The 18,132-nt window shown below is 48.8% G+C and overlaps 1 protein-coding gene across 2 annotated transcripts in view; it reads left to right on the top strand.

Moving 5' to 3' along the window:
• The first annotated feature begins 907 nt into the window (after positions 1 to 907).
• Positions 908 to 18,132, top strand: part of GRHL3 (grainyhead like transcription factor 3) — a 39,213-nt gene continuing 21,988 nt past the window's right edge. Inside the window, exon 1 of one of the 2 annotated variants that reach the window (XM_080566941.1) lies at positions 908 to 1,043. Coding sequence is in view for 1 of the 2 variants with exons in the window: in XM_080566942.1 (XP_080423068.1) it covers positions 11,654 to 11,670 (17 nt within the window). In the remaining variant the exon portion in view is untranslated. Of the gene's footprint in view, positions 1,044 to 11,082; positions 11,671 to 18,132 lie in introns of those variants that run through there. The other variant, XM_080566942.1, reaches the window with a different exon arrangement.

Raw genomic sequence — 18,132 nt, 5'->3', positions numbered from 1 at the left:
GATGCCACCACTATAGCTGTGTGTTGTGCTGACAGAGTGAATTCCAGCTGGAGCTTGGAGAAGTGATGATTAATTTCCAGCAGTTCCGAGGAGGAAATTATACTCGTTAAATCAATCTAGGCGAATTTCAGCTCTTGCTTAAAAGACACCCTAATTGCATTGGTGAATTCAGAATGAACTGTAGTACGGTGTGCAGGAAGTTCACACACCCCTTGTACTATCATTAATGATTGCAAAAGAGTCTGAAATGTTTACTCACTCAACCAATAACATGTTTGTGTTCTGTTTTTTCTTTTTTTTTGACCTTATTTAATTGCAAAGGTAAGAGGGTGAGTATATGGCTAAACAGCAGCCCTCCTGTGCTATTGAGGTGGGATGATGCACCAAGAGAGCCCTGGCAGAGCGTCTGGTCTCACTGCCCCACAGCAGGGCAAAATCGGCCATCCTGCTCCCATCATGACACCAATTTGCTGTCTAGCTCTGTGCTTGAGAACATCAGTCACGGTTTGTGCTTATTTTCAGCCTGCCCTACTTTGCGCTGTCATTAACTATGGAGAGGTGATGGGACGGGATGAGGCCGGCGATCCCTTTGTGGTGACAGGCTGTGCAGCCAGCCTGTGCCCCGCTCTCATTCCACTGAACCTTTATTTTCCCAGAAGCAGCATCAACGAGACATTTAATTTATTAGCTGTGCAGGGTCACTTATTGGCATCAAATTAATATGAGTTAACTTCACTTCACAAGGAGCCTGTGGAGAAGAAAAGCAGCCAAGGAATGAAGCAGCCAAGTTCCGCGGCTCTGTGACTCAGTGGGTTGCAATTAGGTCACGCAGGGGAGCGGGAGGGGTGGCCGCTGTCTCTTCCCACTGCAGTCGTGCTGGGGATGACAGCTGAGCTGCTTCAGGTTCCTCTGTCGGTGCTTAATTCTGTCTGTTGTGCTCTGGGCACAGGCCGGGGGGCGATTTTCCAACAGCTGCTCCCATTGCTTCCTCCTGCCAGACGGCAACATGCAGAGGGGCCGAGGTGGACTTTTGTCAGGGGCAGGTAGGTTGTGTGTGGTCCCTGTCACTTTATGGGGCTTGGGTAAACAACAATCGCTTTGTTATGTGCTGAATAGGAAATTTAGTCCCAAATTAGCACTAATGTGAGGTCATTTAACCCTTATGGGAGGTCTGAAAAATCATAATAGAGCCATGCAGGAGTTAGGACAAACCAGCCACAGAGCCCAGCGAGGTTTTGTGCAAGATTGACAAAGTGCACTATTATCATGCTGAGACAGGGTCAAAAATGTAAATAGTATGAGACCAGCAAGAGAAGCTTTCCTCCTGCTGGGATGATTAGTTCTGGAACAGGTGCTGCTCCCAAATCTCCATGCAATGGCTACAAGCTCCCCATGTTACTCCTGCAGGATTTCAGGCCAGGAGAATTAGAAGTGAATTGGAGCCAGGGTGAGCGTCAGCACCTCTCAATCCAGCATATTCATTGATATAATGGCTGCTGGGTCAGGGCAGCTCTTCCTGCAATTTCTTTGTCCAGCCCTTGAAACGAGAGCTAGCCTTTAATTGCCACTGAAAATAACTGTGTGTGGCTTGTTTGGGACATGTAGCAGCCTGCGAGTGAATGGAAGCTCTTAGAGGTGTGCTGCAGCCGCTGGTGTCCTCCTTTCTCGGGCAGCGTTGGGCGAGGTCCGGGTGAACTCTTGCAGCCAGCCTCGCTCCATCAGCAGGAGCAGAATTCGCGGCTGGTCCCAGCCGGTGAAGCGGGGTCCGGAGGTGGGGGCACTTTGCTTTCAGGCAAGGCCCACCCCACAGGAAAGCTGCGATGACCTACGGGACCAATCGAAGTAGCGGGGGGCCATAAACCTGTAGTTTGGGACCCCCGTTTGCGAGGTGCGTTAGACCTTGGCCAAGGCACACGGCGGGGCTGTGGCAGAGGTGCCCGGTGTCTGCAGGGCAGCAGAGCTTGGGGGCAAGCAGAGCAGGGTACCAAGTGGCGCAGGGTGAGGGCAGCAAGCGCAGGAGGGGTTTCGCAGAGCCTTGCTGCATGCCGTGGACCTGCCAAACCATCCATGTGTTGTTCATCCTGTCCCCGGTGCCACATGGGACCCTCGAGGGACCCCATGTGGGCATGCTCCCCCTGCGGAGCCCTGCGAGCAGCCTGGGGCTGGAAGCCGCGCTGCACTGGCCCTGCCGTGCGGGTGGGAGCAGATCAGATCCCGTCTCTGCCTTCATGGGGACCTCTGCACTGTGCCACGTTGTGAGGGAAAGGCGCATCAGTGCACAGCGGTGGGAGACTTTCCCAGCTTCGCGATAGCGCTGGGTGGGTGAGGCTGGCGCTGAGGTGTGCGTGGGGAGATCAGAGGCCGCAGTCAGACCGGGAGCAGTCCAGACCCCTGAAGCTGTGTGTGGGCAATGAGAAGAGCTGAAGGCTTTAACCAACCAGCTTGATTTTGGCAATATTAAGCACATCTGAAGTTTCCATATGGCATATGCACACTATAAGTGCAAAAGTCAGGAGAGAAACCTTGGTCACCTTTTTCTGGTGAAAACTTGGCTGTGTTTCCCGGAATACCAGTGAGTTCTGGCTCTCTAATCCCAGCCTTCCCAGGATGATTCCCCAGGTGCTTGTTGAGAAACACCTTCTGCCAAGGAGTCGGCAGGACCGGAAGCTCCAGATACCTTCTCATCTGGAAAGGCAATCAGACGAAATGCCAAGCCCAGGGGGCAAAATTTCGGTCCTGTTGCCAGTCTTGCTTATTACATATCTGGGTTCTGCAGCCTGGTAGACTTTCATCATATAATTTATTTGCTTCTCAACATCCCTGCAGTTATTAAAAGCATCATACTCAGAACTGCCACCCAAAGTTTCTCTAATTAGTACATCTGCCTTTCGGGGCAATTTTGGATTGTTCGTTTTATGGCTTGACCTCAGGCAGCACATGGCCAGAATTTGATTTGGGTTCGTGCTACCCAGGGGAGCTGCCTGGGGTCTGTAGGACAAAGAAATTCACAGGGAGAGAGGATCTGATGCTGCAGGGATGGGCTCTGTACCAACGCCAGCCAAATGTCATGCTCGGGCCAAGGGGGAGCAGTCTCCAGAGGCCCTTGCCTGCAAGCTGCCAACCAATGCCAGCCCACCTTGTGAGGCTCTGCCACGGGCAGATTTTCCTTGTGTGGAGGAAAAGAAAAATCCAGAGTCCAAAGCCATAGAAAATCTCCTTTGGGAAGGCTCGCAGCAGCCCTGTGCTGACCCGTTTGGCCTTTGCCTGTACATGAGGTTCAGTGCTGCTCCCCAGATCACTGGGATCCTCTGGTGTGCTGGGATTAAGTAGCTGAATGCAAGGAGGGCTCCTTGGCTTGGGTTGTCTTCCCCATCTTTGGTCCCCCAGCTCCTTCCAAAGCATGGCTGAGATGGAGAAGTGGTGCAACGCGAGTAGTCCCATCAGCCAGAGCACAAAGGCAGGGCAGACCTGAGGCAAGGAGCAAGCCCTCCCCTGCCTGCCTGCTGAGCCCCTGCAAGTGCAAGAACCCAAATGGAGAGGCAGGTAGGCCAGACAGGAGCCTCGAGTCTCATTTTTTTGACTTTTTATTCAAGATTGGAAAAATACATTTAAATCGTAGGTTTTCTAATGGGCTGCTCTACCATACAAGGCTACCATTTGGCATCCCTCATCTGAACCCAGCCTTCAGCTTTATCTCTCCACTGAGCTCGGAATATGGCTTCTCCCAGGACTGGCCCACATTGAGTCTTTCTAGTTTGTCCTAGAATGATTTTGTTCTATGCTGAAAATCAGAGCGGCAAGCACTGACCTCATCAGCGGCAATTAATCCTAAAGCTACAGTAGGACCTCACAAGGAAAGGTCTCACTGTCATGCTATAAATCCCTCAGGTCCAGGTAAAATTGTAACTTCCTTTCTGTGCCTTTCTAGGACTCGGCTGTGCTTGGGTTTGGGCCACAAGTTCCAGTTCCGGCTCCAGCAGAGACATGGCTTGTGCTGGCGCAGTACAGTTTGTTTGATCTTGTTTCAAACTGGGGTAAAAATGCATTGCTATAAGTCACATCTCCACTAGTGGTTTGCGTGGGTGACTAGACACTCAGGGTAGGCAAATTTTTCTAAGACTTGCATCAAATTACTTGCTGTACGGTCATGGCTCCAAATCCCATGAGAGCCCAGGGTGGCATCTGTCCAAGCACAGGACTGCCCAGACAGGCCTCCTGCTGGAACAGGCACCGAGGTTGTGCGAGGCAAAGTTCAGGCACACCGATCTGCAGCCAGCAGCGCTTTGGTCTCCCGCTTTCTATTCAGCTGCCTCAGATACGAGCTATGGCAACAGGTCCTCCCTGAACATCAGTGATGAGTGCTGATGCTGCTCAAACCAGCATCAGAGGTTTGCAGGTAAATCGTATTCGCCGTTCCCTAGAAGCCTACCTGGCCATCAGTGCCTGGTATCTGGGTGCCGTGTAGTATTTATGGGAAAGTACAGCAGCGTCAGCTTAGAAGAGAGGCTGATCCTCGGATCTTGAAGTAAAACAAGATTGAGTGATTTAGAAAAGCTAAAGCGGCAGTTTGTTTTGTAATAGGTATGTGCTTCTTGCAGCAGGCATCTTCTATGGGGAAGGAAAATCCCCAAGCCCCCGAGGGCCAGCAGCCCCTATGTGCTAACTGCCACCCAAGGCGATCTTGGTGCATCTCTTTAAATGTTGCAAAACTACCTGATATTTTTCCACTCCATGGGACAACTGGTACCTTGCAATGAACTTTCTGTTAATCCCCCACCAACCTCCTGCCCTGGGAAGGGAGTCCCACCCCTACAGAGGCAGACTGAAAGCAAACTCATCCACTGGGTTTGCTGTGTAGGAAGGCTTGTGGATTACCAGGTGCTGGCCAATTTAGAAAGGATCTAATAAATTCATACGAGGTTTGGTTAGATTTGTTGTCTGAGAGGGAGATGCACTGATATGATATGAGTTTAGGTTTCATTTAAGATGGAAAGATTTTTCAACTTAGATGTTGGATTATGGCCTAGCCAGGAAAAGAGCAATTTGAGCAGGTACAGCATGTCAGAATTAAATGGGCCTTTATTTGGTATCAAATATGAAAGACAGGTACCAGCTAGAAGTAGAGAGCTTGCCGACTACCAGAGGGTGGAGTAGATGGGTGTCTGTTTTTCTCTCTCCTAGTCTTCAGGGCCACGAGGAGTCTATCTCCACCATGTCGGCCAAGTTTCAGGGTTCCTCCAAGATGCCATGCGCCTGCTCACATACTGTAGCTCTGATGGGGAAAGACAAGAAGGAGCCCAGGAGCCCTGCAGCCTTTGCTCCTTTGACAGAGGCGTCAGCAGGACAAGGACTGCAGTGCATTAGTGCTGGCAGGTGAGGACACCTGGCTGGGATTACCTCCATCCCCGCCAGGTCACAGATTCATCCAGAGCTGGATGCGGCTGCCGTGTGGATGGAGAGGGGCTGGGCACTGAGGGTGCTGGGCCCGAGGCCCCCCATGAAGCTTTCCCCACGGTGTTTCTCCCTGTGGGCACCAAAGTGGTGTGCGGCACCAAAGGGGAGCCAGAGAGGCACTGACCGACTCGTGCTGTCAAACGAAGATGGCATCCTGCAGCAGCTCCCCTGAACTGTGCTTGCACCATAAGATAGTCTGAAAGCTCATGTTTTTCCTTTTGCCAGCCCAGAACTATCATTTTTACAGGAGGCTTCAGCACTGCCGGCTTTGCTGTAGCACCGACAGGCAGTGGTGGGCTCCCGTATTTTGCAGGGGGGGATCTTTTCCCTTTGATGGCTGTGTGTTAGCATGACAAAGCTGGAGCCCTTGGGGAGGGAGCTGGGCCAACACTGGGCTTGTTTGCTAGAGATTTTCAAAGGGAAATCCCTCCCTGCCTGTAAATAGCTGAGAACAAGAGCTCCAGGTACCAGGTGCTTCTCCCACATGAAGCCGCTCAGAACCGTGCTGTGCTACCTGCACAGCACCAGCCAGCGAGACGATAGCTTGGTGACTCATGCAGGCCCTTTGGCAGGGGTTTCCAGTTTTCTCAGTGGAAATGAGATTCAGTTCCCACAGTTGATGTACCAAGCCCCTGCCCAGCCTCGCTACTTTTCCCCTCCCTCCACGTTTGCCTTTTTATTTGAATGCTTCGGGAGCGGAAGGTGGCTCCAAACCAGGCCTGGGATCTAAGCACGGGAATCCCAACTCCAGGGACAATTTTAGAGTCAAATCAAGATTGCAGAGCCAACTTCTTCTTCCTTTTCTCTGTAAATAATCAGGTTCAACAGCTGCCTTCTCAGTGTATTGTGGGAAAGTCAGCTCCTGCCAAAATGCTGAGATGGAGAAAGGCAGGATGACCGCTGCTGTGTGCCAGTTCTGGCCATCCCTAAACATCCCCTGTACCAGGGTGTCATGACTGGTTGCGTAAGGACGGGTACAGAACAGAAGTGAAAAACAATTAAAATTTGCAGTGGGCTTGGATGATTCCAATATGACCAGCCTGAGCACTAACCTGTCATGAACTGTGGTCCTGCCAAGCGCAGGACTCAGTTAAAAGCCACAAGACAGGTCCCTGGCAGTTATGGGACTGCCTTAAAATTGCTCATTTTCTGGGGTGTGTGAGGGAGTTATTTTCATTTCTGTCTCTTCATTCCTGAACCTGTACTGTGAAAATGTACTCACTGGTGGATGCTGGGGTAAGAAGGCAAAGTTTACTTGGACCCAGTCTGAAATCCCTTTTAAAGAAGACACAGTTTTCTTCTATGAAACCTTCCCCTGACTCCTTCCCTGTACATCTTTGTAGCTGAATGTCATAGGAAGCCTGGGCCAGGGTAGCATATTTGTCTGGAAATGGAAAGCATCCTTGCTGCATCTCCATCCAAGTCCCTCACTCCATAGACTAACCTGGCATTTCCATTCCCCACTGTGGATTTCTTCTAGCTGGGTTTGGATTGACAGGTGTCAGCTAAATGCATGCCCTGAAAGTCAGCTCCAAAATGGGAGCATGGACAAGCTCTGGCAGGACAAGCCGAGCAAGCAAGGACGTTTCCATCGTGGAGGTGGAGGGCTTTGCCTCAGCTGTCCAGATGCTGTAGGTCTTTTGCCCTCACAGCCACCCAGCAATGCATTTGCCAAGCGCTCAGAGCCTTCTGTAAGTGAGAAAAAGTGAAGCTAAGAGAAGCTGGCTGAGACTGTGGGTCATGTTTGTTTATTTAATCTGAAGGTAGTTGCCCTGAAGACTCTTAGTTGGGTCAGTTGTTTGCAACTCAAACTTGTCACTGCGTAAAAACTGGTAGAACTAGATAAAGACAACAGGAATTGTCCTATAGCCCCGTGGGCTACAACAGGTAATAACAACCTGGCCTGGCTCTGTTAAAAAGACATGCAAGCATTGGGTCGTATTGTTCAGTGGTACTGGGACCCAGCAGGGCCAGCCAGCTTCCCAGACACCCTGCAGATATTGGTGTTCACCTAACTGGAAAACAGCTGCTGGGAAGGGTCAGCGAAGGGTTCATCTCTCTCGCTCACTTCAGAGAATTGAATTCTTTTTTTTACTTTTCCTCATTATTGATATGACAATAGCACTACAGAGTGACTTTTCATGGCCACTGTTGTGCTCTGTGTTGTACAAACAGCAAAAGGGCTGTCCTGCCAGACTCAGGCTTGCAGCCCAGGGAAGTTCTGGTTCAGTTTTTTTGTTCTGGCTTCTCGAGAAAAAGGATGTAGGAGGCAGGAACCTCACTAGGTAGCACCGTCTGGTCTGGATATCAAAGGTTTATAAAAACGTATATGGCGAAAGCCATGTTTTTCCTGGAAAAGCACCTGAAGCAGCCACATCTCCCTTTGGAGAACAGCTCACTTTAACCTGCTTCAGGCTGCTTCCACTTACTGCGTAGTAATTGTTGAAATATTTTAATAACACTTGGTCAAGCACAGCTGAAATTCCTGGCACATCACGGGACAACTGGGAAGGATATTTGACAGCTGTCAGTGGCAAAAGCCATGTATCCCAAGGGATAAGAGCCCTTGCTTTGAGGTTACTTGCATGTTACATGGAAAAGAAGCCAGGCTGGGAACAGGGAGTGCAAAATGACTTATCCAAGGTCACACTGCAAATCGGTGGCGGAGGGTGGAATAGGACCATCAGGGTAGCATGTCACAGGGCTGCACTGCGCCTTGGGCCGCTCCTCCAGGTGCAGACCCAGCCGGCTCCTGGTGCAGCAGCGGCATCTGAGGGCAAGCACTGGAGACCTGGTGAGTGATGCTGTCCTCGGTCATCGAGCTGCTGATCTATTGCTGATGAAATGCAGCTAATCACAGCTTGCCCATGGATGTTTAAAGAGGATTTAACAATCCAAACACAAATGCAACCCTGTTACCTTAGAGAGGGTGTAGCTGTGAGCAGAATTTGGCCCTCTCTTTTAAACTTTGCAGTTTGTCTTGACTGCTTCATGCTTTATTTTTAGAGCATCATAAAGAGCTTTTGTTCCAAGGTATATTTAACAGGGGAGTGGAAGGGAAGTGGGAGGGTTTTGTGCACAGAGAATGTATCTCTTGGTCTCCTTCTTCTAACCCACCCCCTCACCAGATACTCTTGGAGGGTGGGGTATAAATGTTAAAAAAAAAATAAATTAAGAATACTGAAATCATAGTCAAAGAGATTGTCTAGGCATCCAGACCTGGAGGTCTCTCAGGTGCCATGAAGCACACATTATCAGAAGAACACCATGGTGCCCAAGAGGATGGCAAGGGCCAGGCGAGGGTGGTCCCGGCCAGCAGGAACTGGCAGGCGCCTGTCCCCGCCTCCCCCTGGGCACCGACCCCTTGCCCGGTGCCATCCTCCTCCGCCAGCAGTGGGGTAACCCTGGCTGGGGGGCGGCTGTGGGGGTCCCTCTGTGGGAATGATGGTGGTAAAGTTTCACCTGGCCTCAGAAAGGTACCCGAGAACAAAGCTCAGCCAGCGTTGCCGCACAGACAGATGTGTGGTGCTGACACAAAGGGGACGTTTTTGGTGTGAGCCATTTTAACGAGGCGCCGTAACTCCCGGAGGCTGGGAGAGCGCCTTGGTGCTGCGGGTAGGCGCATAGCTAATTGCATAAGAAATAAGACTGCATGCGAGAATGAGCACGCGTGTGCCTAGCTGGCAGTTTCCCTGTCTGCCATTGCAGTAAGCTCCTTGCAGGAAAAAGATGAGGTTCTGGGTCAGCGGCAGCAAAGGAAAGGAGAAACTTAACACTTAAAAACAGAGGCAGGAAAACCAAGAGAGACAGTTGCAGCTGTCCTTTTGGAGCCCCGGTGAATTCGTTCAAAGGAGAATCTGTGCTACTGTCCCATCTTCCAATCCGTCCCAGCTTCCCAAGGAACCTTGTGGCTTCTCCAGCAGACTCCAGCGACAGAGGTGCCGGACAGGGCACGTAGCCTCACTGCCAACTGGCAGGCAGGACCCGGAGCCCAGTAAGCCCAGACTACTCCTGCTTGCACCTGCTTCCATCTGAGCCGTGGCAAGAGAGCTGCAAGTGCAGCAGGGGTGGGCTTACAGCCCCCAAGGCAGGAGCAGGGTTCCCCGGCTCTTTCATCAGCTGGTTACAGGGCTTAGCTTCAGGATCCTGCAGGTGTCTGGTGATTTCATTCTCCTATCCCCTGTCGCAGAGCAGCAGACAGCATCATCCATGCTGTTATGCAAAAAGCAGAGTCTGAACGCCTGAACATTTCCATCTGGACATGGATTTGACCTAGTCATGGTGGTGCTGAGGCCCACAGGGCACCTTTCACTAAGGCAAAGCATGTCAGCTTTGTCAGACACATTTCTCCCTTTCTTCTTTGACACAGTTTTTTTCTCAGGGAGGTCAGAATCCCGTGCCCTGCCATCCCCCTGCCTGGTCTGGCTCAGCTCACTTTTCCCCTCCTTCACTTTTGTTGCTGGAATCTGGTAAATCTTTCTAAAAGGCTTGAAGAAACCTGGAGGTCCCCTAAGGGGATATTGCTCCTCTTTGTACTACCCAGAGCCAGTGGAATACTCTCTGGCTGTATCCAAGTAAAGGACAAGTAGCCAGGACTACAGCTCCAATTGTCATGAACTTGCCAAGGTTTTTGATTCTGGCTTTGATTGACTTTGATTCTGACGGTCAGCCCTCATTCAGCTGGCTTTTGGGTATCGCACTACCCCCTGGTGAAGGCTTTGGCAACCAGTGCTCTCCACACCTTTGGCTTTCGTTCCCAGAAAGTGGGCCCCGGCCGCTCCCTGGCTGCCCGGGTGACGCGGCGGGGCCGGGGACCACAGCGAGCCCCAGCAGCACCAGGGTCCGTCTGGCTGCGCTCGGAGCTGGTGTAAGGCCAGGAGCCATATAGGTGTGCTTGAAGGGTGTTGTACCCAAATTATTATGCTCTCTCCACGTCTGCCTGTGCGGACATGCCTTACGCCTGCCTGAGCGGGCTGGGAAGGCCATTTGCCACCAAGCTGGGGGAGCTGAAGACTTACAAGCTTTCTCCTCTCCTGTACTCATCTGCTGGTGCTGGGCACCAAGTGGGACAGATTCAGTGAGACAGAGTGATGGGGGATGAGAATGAGTGGTGGAAGCCTTTCTTTTTCCCTTTGTTTTAAGGCTTGTATCAACTTGTCTTGTAAAATCCTCTCTTGCCTTCCAAATCGAGTCAACGTGAGTCACCCGCTGGGCCCATCCTTTGCCTCCTCATTGCAACACGGATGACAGAAACCGTCCAACAGGAGTGCTTGAATCCATGATGAGTTTTGTTCTATTGCATAAATCTTTTCACCCTTTACAGGTGAGTTGCTCCAGAGTTATTGCCTGGGTGGTATTCCCGCAGACAGTTCCCAAACGGTGTGTGTCCGGGCTCCTCACTGCGATGTTCCTGTCCGAGCTGTGAAGGCAGGACAGCATGTGCGGGTGGTACGGACAAGGGTTCTCCCACAGACCTGCTCCATATGTATCCACTGCAATGGAAAAGATCTCCTGAGTCAGTGGCTTCCCTGCATGTCTTGGCATCTAACAGTCTGTTTATTTTAAATTATTTTTAAGGGAAAAAAACACAAACCTCCACAGACTTCCTGGAGTGAGCTGCTAAGAGAAGGTGAGAAAAGCAAAGAGAAGTTTAGTCTGTAGGTACAATTACCATTTAGGAATGAGAGGAAACAAAGAGGCTTTTCTTCTTCCTTAATTTATTCCTGTATATATATGTATGCATTTTTGTCTGTATATTTATATATAAAGAAACAGCAAAGGACAAATCAGCCCCCAGATTCCTAAAAATGACAGCTCTTTGGCATTGCAGCACATGGAACACGTCCACCAAACTGAAACTAATTATCACAGAGATGAATAACCGAATCCACTCCTTTCTTTATCACATCTTCTTTCCCTCGGGGGCTTTTCCCTCCTTCCCCGCCCTCCTCCAGCCTCGCAGGCCGGCACGCAGAGGGTTACGGGCTGCACCTGTCTAGGTGTACCTGTCCCACGGCACCTGTGCCCGCAGCCAATCCGCGCCGCGCCGCCAGCCTACCTGTCAGCAAAATACCTGCACGCGAAACCTCGACATAAATCAAACACTGCGCTTCACAGGCAATGTCTGTATTTAGCAGCTACTAGCAGAGAGAAGTCATCAGAATTTACCGTCTGCAAAGATTTGGAAACGTGGGGAAATATGTCTAACGAACTCGAGTAAGTAGAGGTTGTTTTGTTTACCCGGTCCCCCTGTGTGTAGGCTGAGTGCTTTTTCTCAGGCTTGGTTAAGGACTTTAGGTCTGAATGAGTTGGACTCCTTCGGTTAATCTGTCTGTCCAGCTGTTTGCAAATGGAAGTAAAAAAATGGACGTGAACTTTTTTCAGGCTTTCTGTTCCTTGCTAACCTGTTGCTGCTCTTAAGAGAAATTGCTTCAGATTGTTGTTATTTAAAAGAGTTTTTTTAAAATCATGATCCTGTTTTTTTGGTGTTTTTTTTTTTTTTTTTTTTTTCTCCCGGACTAAAACTTGACACATTAGGTTTCTGTCTAGAGGCACCTCTGTTCTGCCTCAGTCCAGCAAAATCTAACATATGCTACAGTGATCCTATGTTGTTGTTTTTTGTAGAAAATACCTTCCAAAGTATTTAGCAGTTTTGGATGAGTTTCTAGCATGGTTTTGTTGTTGTTGTTGTTTTGGTTTTTTTAGGAGGAAGTAAGGGCGTAAGAGAGGGGATCACGTTAAAGTAAATAGATTCACATTATTCTATCAAGTAATAGATAGAATTGTTACAAACTGTAACTGTATTCATTTATTTTGATTTTTTTAATTTATTTTTTTATTTTTATTTTTTGAAATCAAGGAAAAGCATTTAACATTTTCCTGATCCTGTATAACTCTTCCCTCTTATCTTGGGACCTCCAAAATATTTTGGACTTTGGATACTGATGGTTATGCATTTGCCTAGCATGTCTTGCACCTCTGGAATAAAAGTGAAGGAATGTCGTAATAGCATGACATGATGTGCTAAAGGCTGGTGGTATATTGAACTATGATTTAGAAAATTAGTAAATGCTGCTGTCAATCTAGTCTCAGAAAGCTATCTAGATATGTTGCCTCGTATGAAATGTATCAAGAAATGTCTTAATAATAAAATTTATTAAAAATATACACACAGATATGGGTATATCTGGGTACAGATACAGTGCTTCATAAGGTTTATTTTGAAAGAAAAGCATGTACCTGTACATGTTTACAAGCCTGACGGAGGTGTTGTGACAGCTAATCTCTTAATAACTGAGAGCCCTGAAAAGGTGCAGCACTGATTATTATTTTATGTAAATACTGGGATCCGTATGCTTGGATTGATTAAGAATCAGTGACTTAAATTTTCACCTTTGAACTCTTTGGGTAATTTATAGTTGGTGTTTTTAAAACTTAGAGTCAGGCCGTGTGGTTTACTCTCAAAATGCTAAAGAGCGTTTCTGTGTGTACACAGAGCATTGCAGAATTAGATTGATGTATTACTAATTACGGACTGGGGCATTATGTTACCTGATGAATTACATGGTTGCTTGACTCTTCTCTTTCTAACGGACTGTTAACCCCTGTGCCTTTCACATGAGAAAGGGGGAACTGATGGGAGTAGCATCACTTTTGTGATTCAGATCTCAGCGCCAGAGACTGATAAAGATGCAGAGGTTGCTATCTGCTTGCAGTCCTTAGCACAGATCTGCATGGAACTTTGGTTACCTCCACAGGTAAAAGGCTCTGCAATGTTATTCGAGATTGAGCCCTCAGACACATTCACAGATCTCTCTGAAAACGCTGCTTTAGTTCACTAGTCCACAGCTGGGGAAAATTTGTCTGGGAGTGCAGACAGGTGGGCCCTGCAGACAGCGTGTGCTGGTGCTGCACTGTGGGGCAGGTACCTGCGAGCTCTCCCAGAAAGAAATCATGAGCACAAAGTTTCTGGAGGGCCTCACCGCAAAGCAGGGCTGACCGGGGAGCAGCGGCAGGAGAGAAGGGAGCGGGGAGCCTTGCAGTACCAAAAGCCCAGCCGCCAGGTTTGGGCAGCTTTTGGGTGCCGTGCCTCGGTGGGCAGGAAGCGTTGGGGGGAAGACGAGCGCTGTGAAGAGCTGCTGCAGCCCCGCACCTGGGCCATGGGGCTGACGCAGTCGTTGTACACCTCTGGCCAATACCTGGGCCAAAGTCATACAGGGGCAGCTTTGTGGACACCAGTGGAAGGAAAGGGCTCTGGGGACAGTTTCAGAGGATCTGGTAAGGGCAGCAGTGCCTGTCTGTCCGTCTCACAGAAATGAGGCTCTTTTGTGCAGCCCCCACAACAAGCTGAGCTGTGCATGTGCCCAGATGTAGCCAACTGTCAGGTACCTGTGGTATCCCTGTGGACTGGTGCTGTCACCCAAAATTACAGGGAGAACCATCTCTCATCTTTCCCTTTGCAACTTTAATTTCACAGAAAGGACTGGGAAGAGACTAGCATGGCATGAGAGAATGAGATGTTTTGCCTATTATAAAATATTCTAACTGATAATTTCCATAGTCTTCTATATTGAACTTATGTCTAATGCTGCAGTGCGTGGGCTTGAAGGAGTTAACCAGGAGTTACTCCCAGTTGTGGTTTTGTGGTCGAAACCATGATCGCCAGAAGCAAATTTTTGTCATGCATAAGGTGTGTTATTAAAACTTGAGTTATGCTCCTGGTGAATGAAAAGTTAAAGCCCTTTTATAAAATCCTGGCAGTAAAGCACACAAGGAATAACCGTGCTGAAGCAATGTACACTTTCAAGGGAGATGTGTTTTTTTCTTTCTTTTTTTTTTTTCAATTGTATAAAGAGAGAGAGAGATTTGTAAATTAAAGAAACAACAACCAAATAGCTGCTATGCAATTCAAAACAAAGAAGTAAAAGCCCTCTGAATAAACTCTAGACTCAAAGCAGAGATAAATCAACATTTACATAGTATCTCTGCTTTGATGCTTTGGGTCACATTTTCAATTGATTGGTACACCAGTATAATTCCAATGAAATTTGTAGAACAAAGACAGTTACAGTGATGGGGATCTGCTCCCACTTGTCCAGTCTGGCGTTCGAGTTGTTGATCAGCGCAAAGTGTTTATCCGGAAATGCGCTTACACGGACCTTGCACCTGCAAGCGCTTCGGTTCAGCTGACTGGCAGAGACCGCTCCCGATCTGTGCCTTGGATCCTCGTGTAATGTGTTCAAGGATGGCGAAGGCAACAGCCGAAAAGTCCATTAACCAGGAACTGAGTTAACATCTGATTATGTTCTGGCTGAAACTCCGTTGCTAATACCCAAGTTTCAAAGGCTCAGAAGATAAGAAAATGTGATGGCTTGTTTGTTGTTATTCCTCTAGGTGTTATGTTTTTCTGGCTGGTGGCTGTGGTTATGGGTGAGAGTAGCAGGGTGTTAGACACTGTGAAACATCTCATCCCAAAGTGGTCCTTGTCCCTGAAGTGTTCATAACCAGAACTGTTCAGAGGAAAGGGGCAGGGGTCATTTACCAAGATACTTGGCTCCCAGGTGCCAGCCACCTGCTTTATTAAGTATTTGTTTCTTCTCTTTATTCTGTCTTTGCCAAGCATCCAAGCTGTGATGGTTGCTCTCAAGAAATGCATTGTTTAATGGGCTTATACCTAAAATGGAATGAATCATCCTTGTTTGGCAAAAACATTGTTCAAAACACAGCATGAAGTTTTTTGATTAAATAGCAAAGTGAAAGGCTTGCCTGGCCTTGGGGACATATGTTCAGAGGATACTCTTGTGGCCAAGCACATTACAGGAGATCTTGCCAGCTGAGTGAGAACTGGCCAGCCTGAAAAGTCCCTCCAGGATGGGAAGAAAGGGAAAAGCAAACGGGGAGAGCCGACCCGGGCTGCCTCTCGCCAGGTCTGCAGATAGACCACAATGCAGCTGAAGAAGGTTCGTCTGCTGCCAGACATCAGGCAAGGTGGGCAGGGGAGTGAGGTGCGTCAGGTGAGGCTTGTGGCAGCTCTCCTGCCCTGACACACGCTTCCTGTATCCTCTTGGGCAACTCACTGGAGAACTCATCTCACCCACCTTCAGCCAGCTGCAGTCCAGGTGCCAAGTTTGTTAGCTGACTGCGTTTGCAGTCAGCAGGAAGAGACCAGCACACCCCAGCCTAAAATGGGTGGACTGAACTGTCCTGTTGGCTCTCAGAACACGTAGGAGGCCTGAGATTCAACACGTAACTCTGAAATAGCAAATTTTAGGTGAGCTTAATATTAGTCTCTGCTCTTACTGCATTCAGGAGTGCTGAGCATCAGACAGGAAAATGTAACTCCAGGAGACAGCCCCATTATTTAGTGTGTAACTGCAGGATTCTCTGACAGGATGCGATGAGGGAAGTACAGAAGCTTGAGTAAAACTGGGCTCTGTTCTCTGTCAGGGACCCTAGGCCCTGCTGCAGTACAAATAACCCGTAATTATTTACTACATTAAAACCTGATTACCTGAAGAGCAGGAGAAAACAAACTTTGTCTCAAAAGATTGAATATTACTTTATTGCTACCATTGGGTTTTTTCATCCAAGTCTTGTAAAGCTGTGATTTGTATTTATTTGTTATTTCTTAAAAGTTACATCTCTTGGAGTGAGGTGAACAGATGAGAATTAAAAAGTAAAATAGCCAGTAGCTAGGTTTTTGGATGTGGAAGCTCTGGAAGGAAATCCGTAAGCACTGAAAACAAAAGCAATAACTGGAAGCACCCAATTCTCCAAGTTATGAAGACTTGTCATGTGTAAGCCTTCTCATGGCGTTGGAAGGACTGGGAGCTTCAATACAGTGTGTGTGTGTGTGCTAGGTGTTGGTGGAGGGGAAGGTTTGTGTTCATGAATACATGTACACACAAGGTGTCTCCTTATCTGTCTACAGGGAAAATAGGAGTAGAAGTTTAGAGCAGTGTTTCAGACATGCCAGGTGACAGCAGACGTTCACTCGGAGGCCCTTGTTCAGGGCCTGTTTGTTGTGTTCTCCCTTTGAAGGCAGATCACCCTGAAACTCGGGCGCCTCAAAACTGAAGCATCTGACATCACAAAGCAGCTTCTGAAAAAAAGTAGTTGCAATTCCTGAACTGCAAACTAATTCTGTGCTGTAATTTGTTATGTTAGGCAGGAAAGGCACTAAAACACGAATCATTTGTGAAATATGATTGTGTGGGTGGATAGCTCAAGGATGATGTTATCAGGTAAAACAATACCAGCTGGTGTCCCCCCAGCATCATTCAACGCTGAATCGTTGGTGGAGCCCTTCAGGCTAGCAAGGCAGGAACCAGTCCAGTGCTTGCAAGGTTTATAGCAGAGATTCAGGTCTAGTTCTGTTCCTTCACCGAGCATCCTTGGACAAGTCATTGTAATGTCAATTCCCGTTCCTCTGTTTCTCCTCCCGTGATAATAAATAGCTCCAAAAGCATGGAGTTAGGCTGGTGAAAAATGGAAGAACTCTGAGCTTGGATCTAGGGTTTATGGTTTGTTCCCTGCAAGTCACTCAGGCATACCGGCCCCTGGGAGGTTTGTCTGTGGGCTCAGGCTGCAAACCGTTCCAAGTGGCTTCAGCTCCACAGGCAAGCTGGGGAGGGGGCTGTGTCCTGGAGCCAGGCAGGGCTCTCAGCCCCCAGGGTCTGCCCACGGGACACGGCGCCTTCCCTCCGTCCCGCTGTCTGTGGGTGAAACAGGGCTGAGGGATGGCTAGGAGACATCTGGCTGTGGTGCCAGGCTCAGTGCTGCACTGCCCCGAGGCTGATCGTGCAGGTGAAATGCCCCTGAAGAAATCCGGTGGCACAGGGCGCATTTTCACCCAGTTGCCAGTGAAAACACTTCAGGCCTGTAGGCAGGGGAGGTCAGGGCCCTGAGATTTGAGGTCTCCTAGGCCTTTCACACCTGTGAATCGACACTGTATTGTACTTGGCATCTAGGCGACATTTTTCATTGTTAGTCTGTGTGTTTTTCTGTTTTTCTTTCCTGGCTCTGTCTCTCTCTGGATTTTTGCCCGACTGTGACAGTACACATGCAGATAGCTGTATGGCCGCATTGTCTTTAAATATGCTTCTATTAAACTTGTGAAGATAGAGTAAAAATCAGAATATAGCTCAGAAGTTTGGATGTAGAAACTAGGCTGTTCTATGGGATGTTGCCTTCCTTTGCAAGGGGGCCTGATTTACAGGCTAGCATCTCTGCCCTGAGAAAGCAGGCATGCTGAATGCTGCTGCTTTTGTCCTGCTCTCCCAGGTGTAGCAGGGATCTACTGATGAGAGACTCTTGGGGAGCATCAGGGTTATCTCATTAGGGAGGCGAGTGCAATGCACAAAACCAGGGCTAATAATAGCCCCTGTGTGCATGGCCTGGGATATCTCCGAAGTCCTGTGGGCCAGGGTCTCTGTTCTGCGGCTTGGAATTCCTGCTGCTGGTTGCCATGGATTCCCCGTTCCTTTGACAACTTGATGTTTCCCTGTAGCCATCAGCATCTGGCATGGCCAATATTTAGGTTGCAACCTAATCAGTTATGGGGAGAGAACAAAGACAAGCAACACAAAGCTTAAAGGCCAGCAAAACCACCCACTGAAACCCAACAAAAAGCAAAAGGAATACAAGTGTTTCTTTCCTGCTTGGCTGATCTCCCCACCT

This window comes from Anser brachyrhynchus (genome assembly GCF_964034855.1).
Source record: "Anser brachyrhynchus genome assembly, chromosome: 24".
Lineage (NCBI taxonomy): Eukaryota > Metazoa > Chordata > Aves > Anseriformes > Anatidae > Anser > Anser brachyrhynchus.
The sequence above is the reverse complement of the archived record's forward strand: the minus strand, read 5'-3'. Positions and strand labels throughout refer to the sequence as shown.